Here is an 18,270-nt window from a genome sequence, read left to right as displayed (position 1 = left end):
GACTCCCCACCCTGCCCCAATGTCTCCCCACCCCGCCCCAGGCCACCTAAATGTCACCTTGACCTCAAAAAGTGGTGGGATTCCAGGCATGAGTCAGCATGCCAGGCTAATTCATGTGTAATCTCACATGCATTCAACACAAGCACTGTAATTTGAGGTGCCAATCACCAGAGAAATTTGATTGGAAATGTGTATGGCTACAACTTTGATTTGGACATTTCTCTCCAACTAGTGTGAATAAAAATGTGCTTTTGATTGCATTGATTCCTCTGATTAGAGTACTACAAATTATGCCAAACTCATCCTAAATTTCTTGTTCAGTTTCCTTTACACGGTGAGGTCTGGATTACCCTGACTTTCCTTAATTTACAAATTCAACTTGTATTTCAACTAGCTAGCATGGATGCCTTGCCCTCCTCCTATGCAACGGATATATTCTGGAATCAACATTAAACTGCATAGCAAGTTCGCATTCTCTGGGTTTTCTTTTTTTTTTTTTTTGGTGTTTTGAGATGGAGTTTCACTCTGTCTAGAGTTTTCCTTTACGTAGTGTTTTTACTTGACTAAACACAAAAATAAAATTTGTTTCCATAATTCAAAATTCAGTGCATAAGGTTAATTAATATGTAGAAATTGGAGAGAAAAATTTGAAAGATATGACCATTTTTTTCTGTTTTCAACTTGAGCAAGGTTTCTAAAGGATAGGGTCTAATTTATTAACAGTGTAAGTGAATAAAATTGGTTGAATAGTTTTATTGGAATTAAAAGGATAATAGGAGAGTCTTTCACCTTTAACTACTTGGCTGATAGATCTCTTATTTACAGTGCAGATAGTTAAAACCAGGGGCAATCGACATGCTTTGCATGCACGGTTTAGTAAAGGAATATTTAGTAGCTTCCCTTTATCATTCTTTTCCCACATCTGTAGAGTTTACGGATCCTGGACCACTGCAGGCTTTAGCCTTCTGCAGGGAATTGATCTGATTCAGTGCTGCTAATGTCTGAATTCTTACACAGAAAGAAAAAAACTCAAATCCCTTTTTATTTTTCAGGATACCTCTTTTATTTTCTCTGTAGAATTCGTTTCTCCAGGGAGAGAGAGTGACAGAAAATTGATAACATATTCTGTGAATAGCTGAAAAAGGAGAAGAAATACATTCTCATTGACTATTCAAAGTCTCATTGTTAGAGGAGTTTGGATCAGTAAATTCTAGTGAGTCTGATAAACGTTTTTAATTCTCTGAATAATGAGGCAACACATATCTGTATTATGTCCCTTATCGTTTGTTGTAAATTACCTAGAACATGAACTACCATGAGGTCTTCTTTTTAATGTATTTTGTTAAAATTATCGGCATAAATATAACAAATTAAGTCACTTCAAGAGATTGTAAGCCATTCTTAATTACTACATACAATAATACTACAAATCCTTAATGTATATTTTTTGGATAAGATATATCTCCACTATGAAAGTCTACTGAGCGTGTGGTAAGAAAAAGCTGATCGATAATTATATGTGTATAATCAGATTATACTTAAAACAACTTCTACCAAAATATAACTCATATAAAACAGGATAGTGCCAGAATGGATTTCTTTAAAATATAAAATAAAAGCTTCCCACACATTGACATAATTATGTTTTCAGTTTAGTTTTTTCTTAAGTGTATATCATTTTCTGAGGTCATGACCTCAGAAAAGTTTCTTGATCTCTCTGAACTTCTATTTCTTTATGGCTCTAAAATGGGAATAGCCATACCTACTCCCGAATGACTTGATGATAATGTAAAGCTCCCAGCACAGAGGGAGTGCTTCCCAATGGAAGACTGAGCTCTATGCAAGGTGGGTCCTAATCTGTCTTGTTTGCTGTAATCTCCCCACCACCCCCTCCACATGCTTCTCACTTTCCCACCTCCACGCCTTTGCCCGTGCCATCCCCTCCACTTGGGATGCCCTTTATCTGCCCTCCATAAATTAAAATCCTTCCTTTCTTCAAGGCCTGGCTCAAATGCCACCTGTATGACATGTGGGTGACTTCTGTGCTTGGGCCCTCTCCCTAACCAGGGCAGAAGCTTCTAGAGCCAAGACTAGGGTATAGCTTAACAGCACAACAGCAGAGTGGTTAATTGCATGGGTTTACCCCTGGGTAAGTCACTTAACTTCTCTATACCTCAGTTAGTTTATCTTATAACGGGCTTAATAATAGTACCTACCTAACACCACAGGTATGTTCTGAGATTTAAACAAGGTAATGCACTGCCTTTTCCTTTTTTGAGATGGAGTCTTACTCTGTCACTCGGTGCAGTGGCACAATCTCAGCTCACTACAACCTCTGCCTCCTGAGTCCAAGTCATTCTCCTGCCTCAGCCTCCCAAGTAACAGGCATTACAGGCATGCCCAGCTAATTTTTGTATTTTTAGTAGAGATGGGGTTTCACTGTGTTGGCCAGTTTGGTCTTGAACTCCTGACTTCAGGTGATCCACTTGCTTCGGCCTCCCAAACTGCTGGGATTACAGGTGTGAGCCACTGCACCAGGCCAAAATGAGGTAATGCATGTAATGAGACCCCATCTCTACAAGAAATTAGCAGGGTGTGGTGGAATGTGCCTGTAGTCTGGGCTACTCAGGGGGCTGAGGTAGGAGGATTGATTGAACCTGGGGAGATTGAGACTGTAGTGAGCCGAGATCATGCCACTGCACTCCAGCCTGGGCAACAGAGTGAGACCCTGTCTCAAAAATAAAAATAAAATAAAATGGTCAACCTGCACCATCTAATATGATAGCCATGAGCCAGATGGAACAATTTAAAGTAAAATGTATCAAAATCCAATTCAATTAAAACTTCAGTTCCTCAGTCACACTAACCATATTTCACATGTAACTACTGGTTACCAGATATGTCTAATAGGATCCCCAGACAGAAAATGTCTACCATCACAGAGAGCTCTACTGAAACGCACGGTAGCTTCTCCCAGTGACGTCTGCCCTGTGTCGAGGCTGTAGCTGATGAGGATTTGTGAACATAGTAAAGTGCTTCACATCTGTGGTCTGGGTCAGGAAAAGGCTCCCAATTCCTGAGGAGACCCCAACCCTCCCTCCCGGCTCTCCTTTTGCAGTCTCTGATGCCCCCAGAAGTAACTAGCACACCTAGGGATTAGGGTGAGAAAGGAGACTGGTGAGAAATGGGCAGGATTAGTGGCTCAGGAGAGGGCAGTGGAGGAACCCAATCTCTGTACACGGCCGGCCTTGCAGGAAATGGGTGTAGACAGCAGCTGGGGCTTTGCAGAAATTGAGACTGGAATGTGAAATGGGGCAGGGCTGGGCTGTGGAGAGTTATCTAACTATTCCTGAGTACATGCCACAGGCACCCCAGGCAGAGGGAAATGGACAGCGTCAGCCCCACCTTCTCCTGGATCCAATTCTATCAGGAGCCCGGAGCAAGAAAGATGTCCCGAGAAGGTATCTGGTACTGACCAACATCCCCTGGAGTAGGGGACCTGGTGGGGCCGAGGCTAGCCCAGAGGTGGCTTCAGTGCAAAGGCCAAGATGTGGCCATGTGGCCATGCTGCAGTCTCAAGCTGATGGCTTCTTTAGAGAGAGTCATGGATAACAGGGCCTCTCCCTTCCTGGAGCTGAAGCTCACAGCTCCTGGGGGGACCAGCTGAGCTGAAGGGGAGTATCCTTTAGATGTGCACAATCCTTGACAGTCCCTACATCTCTTTAGATCTTCCCTTCAACCACATAAGGAGGGCAGGGCAAGCGTTAACAGCTCCATTTTATAAATGAAGCAAGTGACATCCAAAAGATGCCATCTGTTCTCTTCTTGACTGTGGGCATTTGTTACAAAAGAAGAACCTGAGCCTCCCACCCCCAACAAAGTAAATGAACTCACTGCTACACTGACCAAGCCCCAGAATCTGACCCTGTCAGAGCTGGGTAAAGGGGGGCGGTCTTTGCAGAATCCTAAGTGAGGAAGACTGAGGCTCAGGGAGAAAGGGTACCCACAAGGAGTGGTCCTCATTGCCCTTCAACTCCCCCTTCTCTAGGGCAGTGGGCACTGGAAGCCTGGGAGGGTCAGTGGGTTCTGTAGGCACTCACCTTGGGCTCCATGGCCACGGGAGACCAGCCTCCCTTCCTCCCAGCAGCCTCCTCCTGGCAGGGGACTTTGGCACATGCTCCATGCCCGCTTGTACCCCCAGATCTGTCCCTGAGCCAAGCACGGGACCTCACTTAATCCCAATTATGTAATGTGCAATTTAAACAGTTGGCCAAGGAGGAGGCGCTTGGAGCCACACCCAGGAGTGGGGGCAAAAGGACCCAGTTGGGTCAGGGCGGACAAACTAGGCTTGGCCTCTTGCCCGTAGTGGTCACCACTCCTCAAGCCTCAGCCAGCACCATGAGCGGCCGAGTCGGAGACCTGAGCCCCAAACAGGCAGAGTCCCTGGCCAAGGTGAGAGTCCCTCCCCCTGGAGTTCCGGAAGACCAGGGGAAAGGGGCTGGGGGGTGGAAAATAGCAGCTGGAACCCTGCCCCACTCAGTTGATTCAGCCTGTCCTTGACATTGTCTCTTTGCTGTTACCTCCCAAAGGGTCAAGCCCCACACTGCCCAGTGACATCAACCCTGTCCAGGGCAGGGGATGAGGGACTAGCGCCACTTCTGGGCAATAGTGTGGGTGGTGCCCATCCAAGGTCAAGGCTGACTTCTTCTCATCCAGGAGCCAGAACCAGAGAGGTTTCCCTGGCAGCCAGGCACCCCCTTCCTCCTTTCCCAGCACCGTAGGTGGGAGCTGAAAGATGCTGCTGGTCTGCCCTTTAACCCCTCCCTCCTTGGGATCCTGAAAGATGACTGACATGTAAAAGCCCAAGAGACAGAGCAGAAGAGGACATATAATTACTAACCATGTTTTAATAGAAGGTGGGATAAAAAAAAAAGAAGTTTTGGGGGCTAACACACAGAGGGAACCTCCAAACTCCAATCCACTTATTCACTCACCCAGTCATTTACCAAGGCTGAGTGCTGTGGTGTGAGCTCAGCTCACTGCAGCCTCCACCTCCTGGGTTCAAGCAATTCTTCTGCCTCAGCCTCCTACATAGCTGGGATTACAGGTGTGTGCCACCACGTCAGCTAATTTTTGTATTTTTGGTAGAGATGGGGTTTCATTATGTTGGCCAGGCTGGTCTCAAACTCCTGACCTCAGGTGATCCACCAGCCTCAGCCTCCCAAAGTGCTGAGATTACAGGCGTGAGCCACCACGCAGGGCTGGTTTATCCTTTCTTTCATCCACCCATCCATCCTCCTACCCACCTTTCCATCTATCCATCCTGCCTTCTCTGCATCACCCATCCATTTCTCCTCTGTCCCTTTACCAACTTATCCACATACGCACTCTCCATTCATCCATCCATCCATCCATCCATCCAGTCTTTCATTGATTTCTTCTTCCTTTTTCTTTCTACCTATCCACTCACCCATCTATTCTTCTTTCTAACCATTTATTCACCCATCTATCCTCCTTCCATTTATCCACCTATCCAGTGATCCATCTCTCCTTCTAGTCAACCATTAACCCATCCTTTCATCACTGTGGGCCATTTTGCATGTGGGAGGAAAGCAGGGATGATGAAAACAGCTTTGAGTCTGGCGGCCACGGCTCAATGTGAGAGAGCCACTTTAACCAGTATCTCTCTTGCCAGTTCCGAGAAAATGTCCAGGATGTGCTTCCTACCCTGCCCAACCCTGATGATTATTTCCTTCTACGCTGGCTCCGAGGTGAGGGCAGAGGTGGGAGAGGTAGGGATCAGGGGGCAGCAAGAGGGGCCTGGTCCCAACTGCTCCAGAATGTCTCATGGCTCTCAGGATTCATCCACACAATCTTGCTTCCCATGTTCAGGTCCAGAGGAGGGAAGGGGGTAGGGGAGGGAGGTCTTACCCAGGCCCCAGTGTCCTCTATAGCTTCCCCTGGCCAGGAACAAGACGAGGCCTCTTTCTGGCCTCACATCTTCTTTCTGTTTTCCCACAGCTCGGAATTTTGACCTGCAGAAGTCGGAGGCTATGCTCCGCAAGGTGAGACCTATCCACTCTGGAGATTTATAGAGGGGCTTTGTCGGGGGCAATCTACGTCTCAAGCCCCTCCTTCCATCCCCATTCTCGTGGTGCTGGGAGCCCAGTCGGGTCTTACCACTCATTTCCCTTTCAGTACGTGGAGTTCCGGAAGACCATGGATATTGACCACATCCTTGATTGGCAGCCCCCAGAGGTGAGCCAACACCCCCAAACACCTCAGTCTTTCAAGGTCACTGGGGACCACGAATGAGCGGCAGCAAGCCTGAGAGGCCTGTGGAAGCCGCGGGCCCATGGTCTCCTTTCCTATAGTAATAATGAATGTTTCCTGGGGCTTGCGAGGTCCAGGCCTAGGTTAAGACGTTAGCAGCGTGAGCTCCTTCAATCATCACAATGGTGGATTCTATCGTCCCCATTTTGTGGATGAGGACACTGAAGCCCAGCAAAATTAGGTAACTTGCCCACAGTCCCATAGCCCCAAGGTAGGGCCGGGTTTATGCTCAGGCCTGTTTGGCCCCAAACCCAGGCTCTTAACCACCACAGTTAGCCTGTGCTTCTGTGCCCCTGCCTGCTAGGGGTCTGCTCAAAGCGTCCTGTCTGGGTGGGAAAGAAATTTAGCCCATCAAGGCACCAACGAGAACAGCGCCGCCACTGGCATCTTGGTAGAGTAGTGATCACATCTTCACTTGTAGGGCGTGTACTCTGGGCTGGGCACTCTGCTTTGCCACCATTATCTCAGGGACTTTCCCCAACAGTCCCAAGAGTGAGGGACTAACCAAACCATTTTACAGAACAGGAGGCAGAACGGAGCTCAGAGAGGGTATCACTGCTTTCTTTTTTTTTTTCCTAATGGATGGGGTCTCACTCTGTTGCCAAAGCTGGTGTGCAGTGGCACAATCATGGCTCACTGCAACTTTGAACTCCTTGGCTCAAGTGATTCTCCCACCTCAGCCTCCCAAGTTTACAGATATGTGTTACCATGCCTGGCCAATTTATTTTATTTTTGTAGCGACAGGGTCTCCTCTGTTGCCCAAGCTGGTCTCAAACTCCTGGCCTCAGGAGATCCCACCTGCCTCAACCTCCTGTGCAGCTGGGATTACAGGCATGAGCCTCCTTGAGCAGCCAGTGTCTGTTTTTGAACCAGCTCTGTTAACCCTCAGAATCTGTGTTCTTTGTCAGTAAACCCAACTCTTCTCCACAGAAAGGGACATGGGAGATGTCGGAGCAGATGTAAGAAGCCCAGGGGCCTGCTGAGACCTGGCTCTGCCATTTACCCTCTGTGAGCAAGGCCCTCCCCTGCAGGACCTCAGCTTTCTCACTTGCGACAACAGCACTGCCTTCCAGGGAGGGACAGTACCGTATACCATAGTGTGTGTAGGCTTGGGCCACCCAAGTCAGCCTGGTCTGGGGGTCTCAAGGGAGGTGTGTAATGCCAAGTTCTGTGCATCTTTTCATGCCCAGGTGATCCAGAAGTACATGCCTGGTGGTCTGTGTGGCTATGACCGTGACGGCTGCCCCGTGTGGTACGACATCATTGGCCCACTGGATCCCAAGGGGCTGCTCTTCTCAGTCACCAAGCAGGACCTGCTCAAGACCAAGATGAGGGACTGTGAGCGCATCCTGCATGAGTGTGACCTGCAGACAGAGAGGGTGAGGCCCAGGCTGGGTGGGGTGGATGGCTGGGGGCAGGTGAGGCTGCCAGCAGGGATTGGTCTCAGAAACATACCTGTTCTCGACAACCACAGTCAGAGGGCTCTTGAGTCAAAGAGTTGCTTACCAGCTGCGAGGCCTTGAAAAGCCACAGTCACAGAAAGACAGTTTTTTGAAGGCTGCTTTGGCTGGGAATAGAATTCTTGGTTGATGGGGTCTTTTTTTTTTTCAGTGTTCTGAATATGTCACTTCACCTGTCTGAGCCTCAGCTCCTTCACCGATAAAATAGGGATAATAATAAATAATGGTTGCAAACGCAAAATGAGATAATGCAAGTATGTGGTTTAGCACGCAGAGTCCAACACATATTTCTGAACAATGGTAGCTCCTGCTATTCCCTCTGAGCCTTTGCCCTTGCTATTCCTTCTGCCGGAACAACCCGAGTTCCTACCACACACACCTACCTCCCACAACTTTCCCTGACTTTCTCCTATCTATCCTTTTGGTCTGAAACTTAGATGTCACCTTCTCTGAGTCCCTGCCTGGGTTAAATAACCTCTTCTGTACCTCTGCAGCCCTTGTGAATGACCTATTACGACACTTATCATCGGATTGGAATGACCTGGTTGCTTGTCATCTCCCCAGCCAGACAGTAAACATTTTAAGGACAAGAATTGTGGGTTATCAAGCATTATTTGTTACACTTTCAGTGTCTGACACACAAAAAAAGTGCTTGATAAATATCAGTTGGAAAAATGAAGGATGAATAAATGAATGACAATATGAATGGTTGGATGGGTCAATTAACTGATGGATGAATTGATGTATAAGGGGATGGATGGATGGATGGATGGATGGATGGGGAAATGCATCCACTGGTTTGTCCACTTGTTTTTCTGACGACAGAGTCAGGGGCTAGAAGAAGCCCCAAGGGGTCATGTACTTGGGTCGCCATCTCCCAAGCCTACACCTTGAACCCCAGAACTGCTTCTTGCTCTCATCCTTGCAGCTAGGGAAGAAGATTGAGACCATCGTGATGATATTTGACTGTGAGGGCCTGGGACTGAAACACTTCTGGAAACCTCTGGTAGAAGTGTACCAGGAGGTGAGGAGAAGGCCCATGGCCGCCCACCACTTGCTTTGAAGACCAGCTTGGCCTGCTGTGACCCAGCTGCTCACTGAGAGCCAAGATTTAGTTTAAAAATATCCTGGGCACCCTCACTGTGACTCAAAACCCAAAAGGCCTTAATATGTTTCCTAGAAGATCCTGCAGAATGGGTTTTGGGGACAACACTGTACTGAGACCACACGTGCCAGCTTCCACTAAACCCTCGCCATGCCTCAGTTTCCTTACCTACAAAATAGAGATAGCAATATAGGGATATTTCAGCAAGTTGTTATGTAAGGTATATATACACTGCTTGGCAAATAGTGAACATTTAATAAACAGTACTCATTATTATTATACTACCATTACTATAGTATTTACTAAAAATGATTCTTATATAATTATTCTTAGAGTATGGCTATAATAGTTTGAGGTGAGAAGGTTCCCTCCAGAGGGCAGTGGAGGCGATGGCAGGAAGGAAAATCCTCCAGAGCCATCAGAAACCTCCCAACAGGAGACTGCAAAGGAGATGGAGGTAGGAGAAGATGCAATGTGCTCTCTGAAGGGATCTCTCTTGGTTCCACAGTTCTTCTGCCTCCTCGAAGAGAATTACCCAGAGACCCTGAAGTTCATGCTCATCGTGAAAGGTGTGTGACAAATGACTCTGTTTCCTCATCTCTACGCTGAGGGTGATAACACTGCCTTGTCCCAGGATTATGGTGAGGCAGGTTGGTTCCTTGGCTGTATGCAAATCACTTAGAGTGCCTGGCATAGAGTAAGTTCTCAATAAATGGTAACTTCTAGGGTTGGCCTTACTGTACGAGGAGGCAGCTTCAATCCCAGCTCTCCCAGAAATCCTCCTTTATTTCTCCTGGCCATGATGATCTCTCCCTCCCCACACTGCCTCTGGCACTGGCACTGGTATAGCCTTTCCTATTTGCTGCCTTCTAGGGATCTCCAGCTGTTTGATTTGTGCTCATCCTGCTTTATGGGCTGAGTTTTCTGCTCCTTGAAGGCAGGGGCCATGATTCTCAACTTCTGTTGTAGCCCTCACAGGCTTGGGTCCATGGTGGATGCTCCATAGGTATTTGGGTGATTGTTGTTTGGGTCGGTGGGCAGAAGAAAGGATGGATGGATGTTTGGTGATTGGCTGGCTGGTTGGTCAATTGGTTGCTCAGTTGACTGGCCAGTTGGTTGCTTGGCTAGTTGGCTGACTGGTGGTTGGCTGGAGAATGGGCTGGCTGCTTGGTTGGCTAGTTCTTAGCTTGGTTGACTGATTGAGTGACTGGTTGGCATTTTGGTTGGTAAGTTGTTTGGATGGCTGGTTGGCAGGCTGGTTGGCTGGTTGCCTGGTTTGTTGTTTGGCTGAATCTTGGATGGCTATTTGGATGGTGGCTGACTGGTTATTTGGATGGTTGGCTGGCTGGTTATTTGGATGGTTGGCTGGCTGGTTATTTGGATGGTTGGCTGGCTGGTTATTTGGATGGTTGGCTGGCTGGTTATTTGGATGACTGGCTGGCTAGAGAGCACAGTTAGTTGAGTAATCATCTGGCTGTTTCACTGGCTGATTACTTCGCTGTTTGGCTAATTTGTTAGGTAGTTGACTATTTGGTAGGCTGGCTGATTAGAAGATGAATTGCTTGACTATTTGTTGTCAGTTGGCTGTTTGGTAGGTTGGCTGGTTTATTGCTTGACTGAATAGGTGGCTGATTAGAAGTTTGAATGTTTGGCTGCTTTGTTGGCCGAATGAGTTTGAGAACTGCATTGCATGATTGATGCATGATTGGCTAGTTGGCTGTTGGTTGGCTGGTTGACTGGTTGCTTGGATGGTTTGTTGGGTGCAGGACAGACATTGGAATTGACCAGGGTTAGTCATGACTCCTCTGTATCATTGGTTATAACCATTATGGAGGGGGTTGCCCAATATTATTCTTTTCTTCCCATTATCCTTACTTTTATCTCTCCAGCTACCAAACTGTTCCCTGTGGGTTACAACCTCATGAAGCCATTCCTGAGTGAGGGCACTCGCAGGAAAATTATTGTGTTGGGAAGTAAGTAGTGCCAGCTCAATTTCCTGACCCCTGTACAGTGAGGTTGGTCCATTACCCCATCTATAACTCCACACATTAGGTTGTGTGCAGTGGCTCACGCCTGTAATCCCAGCACTTTGGGAGGCTGAGTCGGGAGGATCACTTGAGCTCAGGAGTTTGAGACCAGCCTCAGCAACATAGCAAGATCTCATCTCTACAGAAAATTTAAAAATTACCTGGGTGTGGTGGTGTGCACCTGTGGTCCCAGCTGCTCAGGAGGCTGAGGCAGGAGGATCATTTGAGCCCAGGAGTCTGAAGCTGCAGTGAGTCGTGTTCATACCACTGCACTCCAGCCTGGGCAACAGAGTGAGACCCTGTCTCAAAAACAAGAGAACTCTACACATCACCTAGTCAGAGGCTCCTTCTTCCCAACAGTGAGGTGGGTCTTATCCTAAAGAGTTTGTTACCTCTGCTTTTATCCCTGACATACCCCTTTGGTGGACAAGGCCTCCACCTCACTGGTTTCAGTTTGGTTGCTAGTCAATTTCTGGTATATAGGCCTCGGTTTGTTTTCAGCACTCATAAGCTTAGTGCTTCTAAAGGCAACCTCGGCTGAGGAGGATGAGGCAGACAAACAGAAGGAGTAGTCACAGTTCCGAGAAAGGAGGCCCAACAAGAAGGAACTGGATAAGTAAATAATGGTGCATCCATTTGATGAACTCTATGAGTGAATATTTAGTGCCATGGGAAATGTCATTAAGTCTTTTTAAAGTAGATTATAAACTTATCTTCATAAGTATAAACTAAAATAAGATTCAACTAGAAGTATAATCTTATTTTTATGAAAACAAATATATGGACAATAAATATATATTTCTAGAAGAAAACACAACAAAATATTTATTTGTTGATAGTGAGAAATCATGTGGTTTTTAATTTTATTACCTGTATTTTCCATGTTTTCTAAACTCTGTATAGTAATATATATTAATTAGGCTGGGCACAGTGGCTCATGCCTGTAATCCCAGCACTTTGGGAGACCGAGGTGTGTGGATAACCTGAGATCAGGAGTTCAAGACAAGCCTGGTCAACCTGGTGAAACCCTGTCTCTATTAAAAATACAAAAATTAGCTGGGCATGGTGGCGGGCCCAATAAGGAGTGGGGCTGAGGCAGTAGAATCACTTAAACCTGGGAAGTGGAGGTTGCAGTGAGCCGAGATGGCACCATTGTACTCCAGCCTCGGCGACAGAGCAAGACTTCATCTCAAAAAAGAAAAAGAACATATATTAATTTTATAAATAGGAAAAATAGTTGCGTTTACAAGTGACAGGCTGAGAGAAAGAGGGGAAATAGTTCTTAAACCCAAACCAACGACCCTGGGTTTGAGGAAAACTTCTCCCAAGCGGGATGGTCAGATCACAGAATTAAGAGAACTGAGGATCCAGGGGTGAGAGGGATCTTACAAATCCTTACTTTCTCTTTCTTCCTGGTACCTGAGTCTCTGCCTCTACCCAATTCCACTGGGATAGAGAACTTGATAGATCATGAGGGCCTGGTTTGAAGGGTCCAGGCTCATGCCTGCTAAGCCTCCAAAGCCTGGAGCAGCGTGGGTTACCAGCACAGTCCGGGTGGTAAATCCACAGCCTCTGCCCCATGCGACTCTGCTCATTTGGCCCTGGTGTGTGGGACATGGTGGTCTTCCCCTTAATTCCACTGTAGAGAAGGAATCTCTCACGGCCAAAGTGAGGATGTTGGGGAGTGGGTAGCCTGGATTAGCCACAAGGCTGGGGCCGTGGTAACAGCCAGGACCCAGCACTCTTAGAGCTTTGCATAGGGCATGAAAAACAGTAATAAGCATTATGGTCATGGTGATTACGCAGAGAGAGGTGAAGAGGGTCCCTCCAAAGGCCCAAGGCCGTCCATCCCCCACCAGGAGTTCTGACTTGGGCATGCCACTTACTCACGGAGTGACCCCAAGAAGGCCGTTGACATCATTGAGCTCTAAAGTCTCCTTGAGGCAATTAGATAACTCTTAGCTTCACTGCTCATGACTGGAAGACCTTCAAGAATGTGCTGTTGGCCAGGTGTGGGGCTCATGCCTGTCATCCCAGCACTTTGGGAGGCTGAGGCGAGTGGATCACGAGTTTAGGAGTTCAAGACCATCTTGGCCAAGATGGTGAAACCCCGTCTCTACTAAAAATACAAAAATTAGCCAGGCGTGGTGGCAGGTGCCTGTAATCCCAGCTACTCAGGAGGCTGAGGCAGAGAATTGCTTGAACCCGAGAGGCGGAAGTTGCAGTGAGCCAAGATTGGCACTCCAGCCTGGGCAACAGAGCAAGACTTCATCTCAAAAAAAAAAAAAAAAGAATGTGCTGTAGTAGGCTGGGCATGGTGGCTTACACTTGTAATCCCAACACTTTGGGAAGCCCAGGTGAGACAATCACTTGAGCCCAGGACTTTGAGACTAGCCTAGGCAACATGGTGAAACTCTATCTCTATAAAAAAAAAAAAAAAAAAAAAAAAATTGGCCAGGCATGGTGTTACATGCCTGTAGTCCCAGCTAGTCGGGAGGCTGAGGTGGGAGGATCACTTGAGCCCAAGAGGTTGAGGGTGCAGTGAGCCATTATCACACCATTGCACTCCAGCCTGGACAACAGAGTGAGACATTGTCTCAAAAAAAAAAAAAAAAAAAAAAAAAAGTGCTGATCCATCTACCAAGGGGGGAAATAGATTTCCAAAGCAATACAATGCTGAGAAAGACACTTCCTATAGCCCCAGGCCTAGGATACCGGGGAATTGACTCTAGCAGCATACCTCCTATAGGGCTTCTCCCCAAGTTCAGGTTATCCTGGTAAGTATGGGAGGCCAACTGGTCCCCTTCATTCTTACTAACCATCCTTGAATCCCACTGCTCCCAGATAACTGGAAGGAAAGTTTGCTGAAACTCATCAGTCCTGAGGAACTGCCTGCCCAGTTTGGGGGCACCCTGACTGACCCAGATGGGAACCCCAAATGTTTAACCAAGGTACAAAGAGTCCTTCCCCGGACAAGAGAGGTTCAAGAATTAAGCTGGGTTCCCCTTCCACCCAGTCATTCATTCCACAGGTACCTATAGAGAGACCCTGAGAACTAGGTATTAAGCTAGACAATCCAACCCTCGCCCTAACAGAGCTCTCAGCAGCAGTAAAGGCAAGAAGAAATGGAAGAATTTTAACCCAGAGGGATGAGCCAGAAGGGGAAGCTCCCAGCAGAAGCACTGGGCTGGCCTGGAGGGTCAAAGAAGGCTTGAGAAGGCGGAAGAGTGGGGCTAGGATGAAGAGGATACTTCCAGGGGGTGGTGAAAGTGTCTCAGGCAGGAGAAACACGAACAATGGCCAGGAGAGGGGAGCAAGCCCGTCTCATCCATGTCCGCAGATCAACTATGGCGGGGAGATTCCCAAGTCCATGTATGTGCGGGACCAGGTGAAAACTCAGTACGAGCACTCGGTGCAGATCAACCGCGGCTCGTCACACCAAGTGGAATACGAGATCCTGTTTCCAGGCTGTGTCCTCAGGTAGGAGCAGGCCCTGACCCCTCAGAGACCCATCAGGCTGAGCCGCAACCTGTCTCCTCCCCCTCCTGCTGACAGGTGGCAGTTCTCATCTGACGGTGCCGACATCGGCTTCGGAGTTTTCCTGAAGACCAAGGTGGGGGAGCGACAGCGGGCAGGGGAGATGACAGAGGTGCTACCCAGCCAGCGCTACAACGCCCACATGGTGCCCGAGGATGGGAGCCTCACCTGCTGGGAGGCCGGCGTCTGTAAGTCTTCCCCAGCTGGGCCTTGGCTCTGGAAGGCTAGAGCCACCTGTCCCATGCTTTAGAAAAGGAAACAGAAGGGCAGTGACACCCCTCCCCCATTCAGGGACACACAGCCTAGGTGAGCACCATTCATTCATACAGTCGCTCACTCAGTCCATACTCACGAGCACCTACTGTGCACCAGGAGCCAGAGACACACAGGCCCTGAAGGGATTGGGGGCACCCGGACCGCAGAACACAGACAACAAGTGATAGAGCAGGTGTAGCTTTCCGCATGAAGAAAACGAGGCTCTGAAAAACAAATCAACTGTGCAGAGCCGCAAAGCTGAGTGTGGTTCCAGGGTCCCAGCCCAGCCTCGGGGTAGTTGCATAGTTCTGGGCAAAAGTCCGACCAATCTGGGAAGGACCCTTGGTTTGCTCACCTGTGAGCCAGGGGTTATAATGCCTGCTTTTGGGGGTGGCTGTGAAGAGGCAAACAGTGTCCAGCAGGCCTGCTCCAGAACCCTGCTTCCTCTAAGGGGGCTGGGAGGTCTCCAACAAACCCAACCATGTGCTTCACACCCCCGTTATGTGAGTGCCCAGGTGTGAGACAATGGGATGTATTGACCATTGGTCTCAATGCCAGTAAAGCCAGGCCTGGGCACACGCCAAGCGGAGGTGGGTGTGTTTACAGGACCTGCTTGGGGTGGCAGTTCCCATGGGGAAGGGAAGAGGTGTGGTGGGAAGCTTGGCCAAGCTTGACAAACAAAGCCAGTGGGAACACAAGCCTGTCCTCCTCCATGGCTGGGGAGGGACACAGAGTACGTAGAGCCAAGCCCAATGCCCCTCTTTCCATCTGTCCCCCAGATGTCCTACGCTTCGACAACACCTATAGCTTTGTCCACGCCAAGAAGGTCAGCTTCACAGTGGAGGTCCTGCTCCCCGACGAGGGCATGCAGAAATATGATAAGGAGCTCACCCCTGTCTAGGTGGCTCCCACACTTCTCAGAGACCTCCTAACCCTCTGATTTCTCTCTTTATATCCTACACTCCCTCCCCCGCTGAAATTAATTGTTAGTCCTCCTGACTCTGTGATGTTAGTGAGTACAGAGAGAGCTGCCCTGGGGAAAATTCATCTGCTGTGGTCAGATCAAGAGAGGTATGAGAGGCACAACCTTGGAGGGTACCAAGGTTGCAGAAGAGGAAAAAGCAATGGCAAATGCAAGAAGTGGGTATCACTGAAACTTAAGAAATAGGAAAATGAATCCCCTAGCCTTTGTCCTCACCTACCCTAAGGCATTTATGTGTGTGCTTGAATTCCTTCCCTGTGGCTGTGAGCAACTTGGGTTGGAGAAGACATATCTAAATATTTTTTTATTTTGGAGACGGAGTTTCGCTCTTGTTACCCAGGCTGGAGTGCAATGGCGCGATCTCAGCTCACCACAACCTCCGCCTCCTGGGTTCAGGCAATTCTCCTGCCTCAGCCTCCTGAGTAGCTGGGATTACAGGCACGCGCCACCGTGCCTAGCTAATTTTTTGTATATTTAGTAGAGATGGGGTTTCACCATGTTGACCAGGACGGTCTCGATCTCTTGACCTTGTGATCCACCCGCCTCGGCCGCCCAAAGTGCTGGGATTACAGGCGTGAGCCACCGCGCCCGGCTCTAAATACTTTTTATTTCCACCACCTAAATATAGTAGATGCTCAGTGTATATTTGTGGTATTGAATGGAGGACCAGAAGGTAGAGCGCAGGCGACTGACTCAATGGCTACACATGACTGGAAGGAGCTTATGTGGGGTGGATTTCAACACCTTGGACAGGAGCAGAGGTGTGGTGGGGTTGGACTCTTTCCTACAATCCCAGGCAATTCAGTCTACAGATTTCTTGCAGTGGCTGTCTTTTGAGGGCCCCAGCCACAAAGGCCACATGCCTCTAATAGGAGCTGCCGACATCAAGCTTGGTCTGACTTGCATGCTCAGCTTCCCACCTTCACCCGCTTCCCTTGGAGCACATAGCTTATGTTTTAGGGACTTTCCTGGAAGCAAAGGAGGTCACATCTGGCATAATCATAATAAAGAAAACAACAACTCTCATTTGGCGAGTGCTCTCTATGTAACAGAAACTGCCAAGAGCTTTGTGAGGTTGGCACGTTTTATTCCAGGCATCAGCCATTGTGCCTGGCCTTTTTTTTTTTTTTTTGATAGAGATAAGGTATAGTTACATTGCCCAGGCTAGTCTCAAATTCCTGCCCTCAAGCAATCCTCCTGCCTTGGCCTCCCAGTTCCAGGATTAAATAGGATTACAGGTATGAGCCACCTCTCCTGGTCTGGGCTTTTCTTTTCTTTTTTTTTTTTGAGAATGCAAGGCATTTATTTAGTGTTTACTGAGCATCTACTACACGCCAAGCTCTGCCCAAGAGACCAGGGGATCAAGGTAGGAGTGAGTCCTGTCCCTGGAGTTTGGCCTGGCTGGGGAGCCCTAGCCTCAGGAGGCAGGACTTCCCTAGACTACAGGAGGGCCCTGCTCAGCCTGCGACAAGCCTTAAAGGCTCCCCAGATGCACTGTGATGGTCAAGGGAGAGAAATGGGTAACCCAGGGTCCTGGTGGCCTCAGATCTTATTGTGGGAAGAAGTAAGGGATCCCAGGGGTCAGGGGCATGGGGCTTTGGGGCTGTCAGAGGGCACCCAGCAGGGCGATTCACACGTCATGGGGAAAGAAGTCTCCTATTGTTCTTATCCCCAGGATGCCAAGACCAGCTCCCGCTGCAGCCCAGGCCTAGGGTGGTAGTATCCTGAAGTGGCCTCACCAGGTGCACAGCTGGCCAAGGGGGCTTGGTCATGGGCAGAGAGGGCAGGAGGAAAGCTCCTGCTCCACCACCCCATCTCCCAAGGGAGTCCCACGCCCAGACCTTACCAAGTAGCAAGACTAGAGCAACCAGCAGAAGCCCTTTGGGGCCAGCCATTGTGAAAAAGAAACATTGCCCGCCACCCCAAAGTCTCCTTAAATAGACCCAGAAGAGTCAGGGAAGGAACCTGGAGCCTACAGATAAGCCTAGGGCATGGCTGAGCTGGGTCCAGGCCAAATGCTTCCACATTCCTCTACCAGCAACACCCATCCCGGCCCTGCCAAACACACACACACCTATCTGCAATGCCCCCTGATTTTAAGGAAGACTCCAAAGTCCTCCTCACTCACATTGGATTTACTAAAGCTAGTAAGAGTTGTAAACAAAAAATAAAATTCTAAGACCCCCCCCCCCAAACCATCTGAATGGACCCTTCCTCTCAGCCAAGGGCATTGCAAAGTTTACCTGAAATAATAGTTCAGGCCATGATGGGAAGGAGTGGGTTCGGACATGCATCATTATACCCTCCTCCCTTTTGGAATTCAGGAAAAGCCGACCAACATGAACATCAACACAGATCCTAAGTCTCATAAGAAACATTTACAGTCTGTTCTCTCTGAAGCCTGCTACCTGGAGGCTTCATCTGCATAATAAAATCTTGGTCTCCGCCAGACAAGGTGGCTCACACTTGTATTTCCAACACTTTGGGAGGCTGAGGCAGATGGATCACCTGAGGTCAAGTTCAAGCCTGGCCATATGGCAAAACCTTGTTTCTACTAAAAATACAAAAATT

At 48.5% G+C, this 18,270-nt stretch overlaps 1 protein-coding gene across 3 annotated transcripts; it reads left to right on the top strand.

The window, feature by feature from the left end:
• Window positions 1-4,398: 4,398 nt before the first annotated feature.
• Window positions 4,399-15,659, top strand: SEC14L3 (SEC14 like lipid binding 3). Of its 3 annotated transcripts, XM_012465012.2 has the most exons (12): window positions 4,399-4,452; window positions 5,696-5,771; window positions 6,022-6,065; window positions 6,199-6,258; window positions 7,524-7,712; window positions 8,722-8,817; window positions 9,407-9,467; window positions 10,788-10,871; window positions 13,770-13,876; window positions 14,266-14,405; window positions 14,481-14,650; window positions 15,497-15,659. In XM_012465012.2, exons 1-12 carry the CDS (start codon window positions 4,399-4,401, stop codon window positions 15,616-15,618), a joined length of 1,203 nt encoding a protein of 400 aa, XP_012320435.2. In that variant the 3' UTR covers window positions 15,619-15,659. The 3 variants fall into 3 exon arrangements, with proteins under 3 accessions (XP_012320435.2, XP_012320437.2, XP_012320436.2); XM_012465014.2 differs by lacking the exons at window positions 6,199-6,258; window positions 7,524-7,712; XM_012465013.2 differs by lacking the exons at window positions 4,399-4,452; window positions 5,696-5,771; window positions 6,199-6,258 and having other exon boundaries at window positions 6,054-6,065.
• Window positions 15,660-18,270: the final 2,611 nt, after the last annotated feature.

The sequence above is a fragment of the Aotus nancymaae genome, unplaced genomic scaffold, assembly GCF_030222135.1.
Source record: "Aotus nancymaae isolate 86718 unplaced genomic scaffold, 86718_ANA_hifiasm-v0.15.2.pri h1tg000076l, whole genome shotgun sequence".
Taxonomy (NCBI): Eukaryota; Metazoa; Chordata; class Mammalia; order Primates; family Aotidae; genus Aotus; species Aotus nancymaae.
This window is presented reverse-complemented; position numbering and strand designations above follow the sequence as displayed.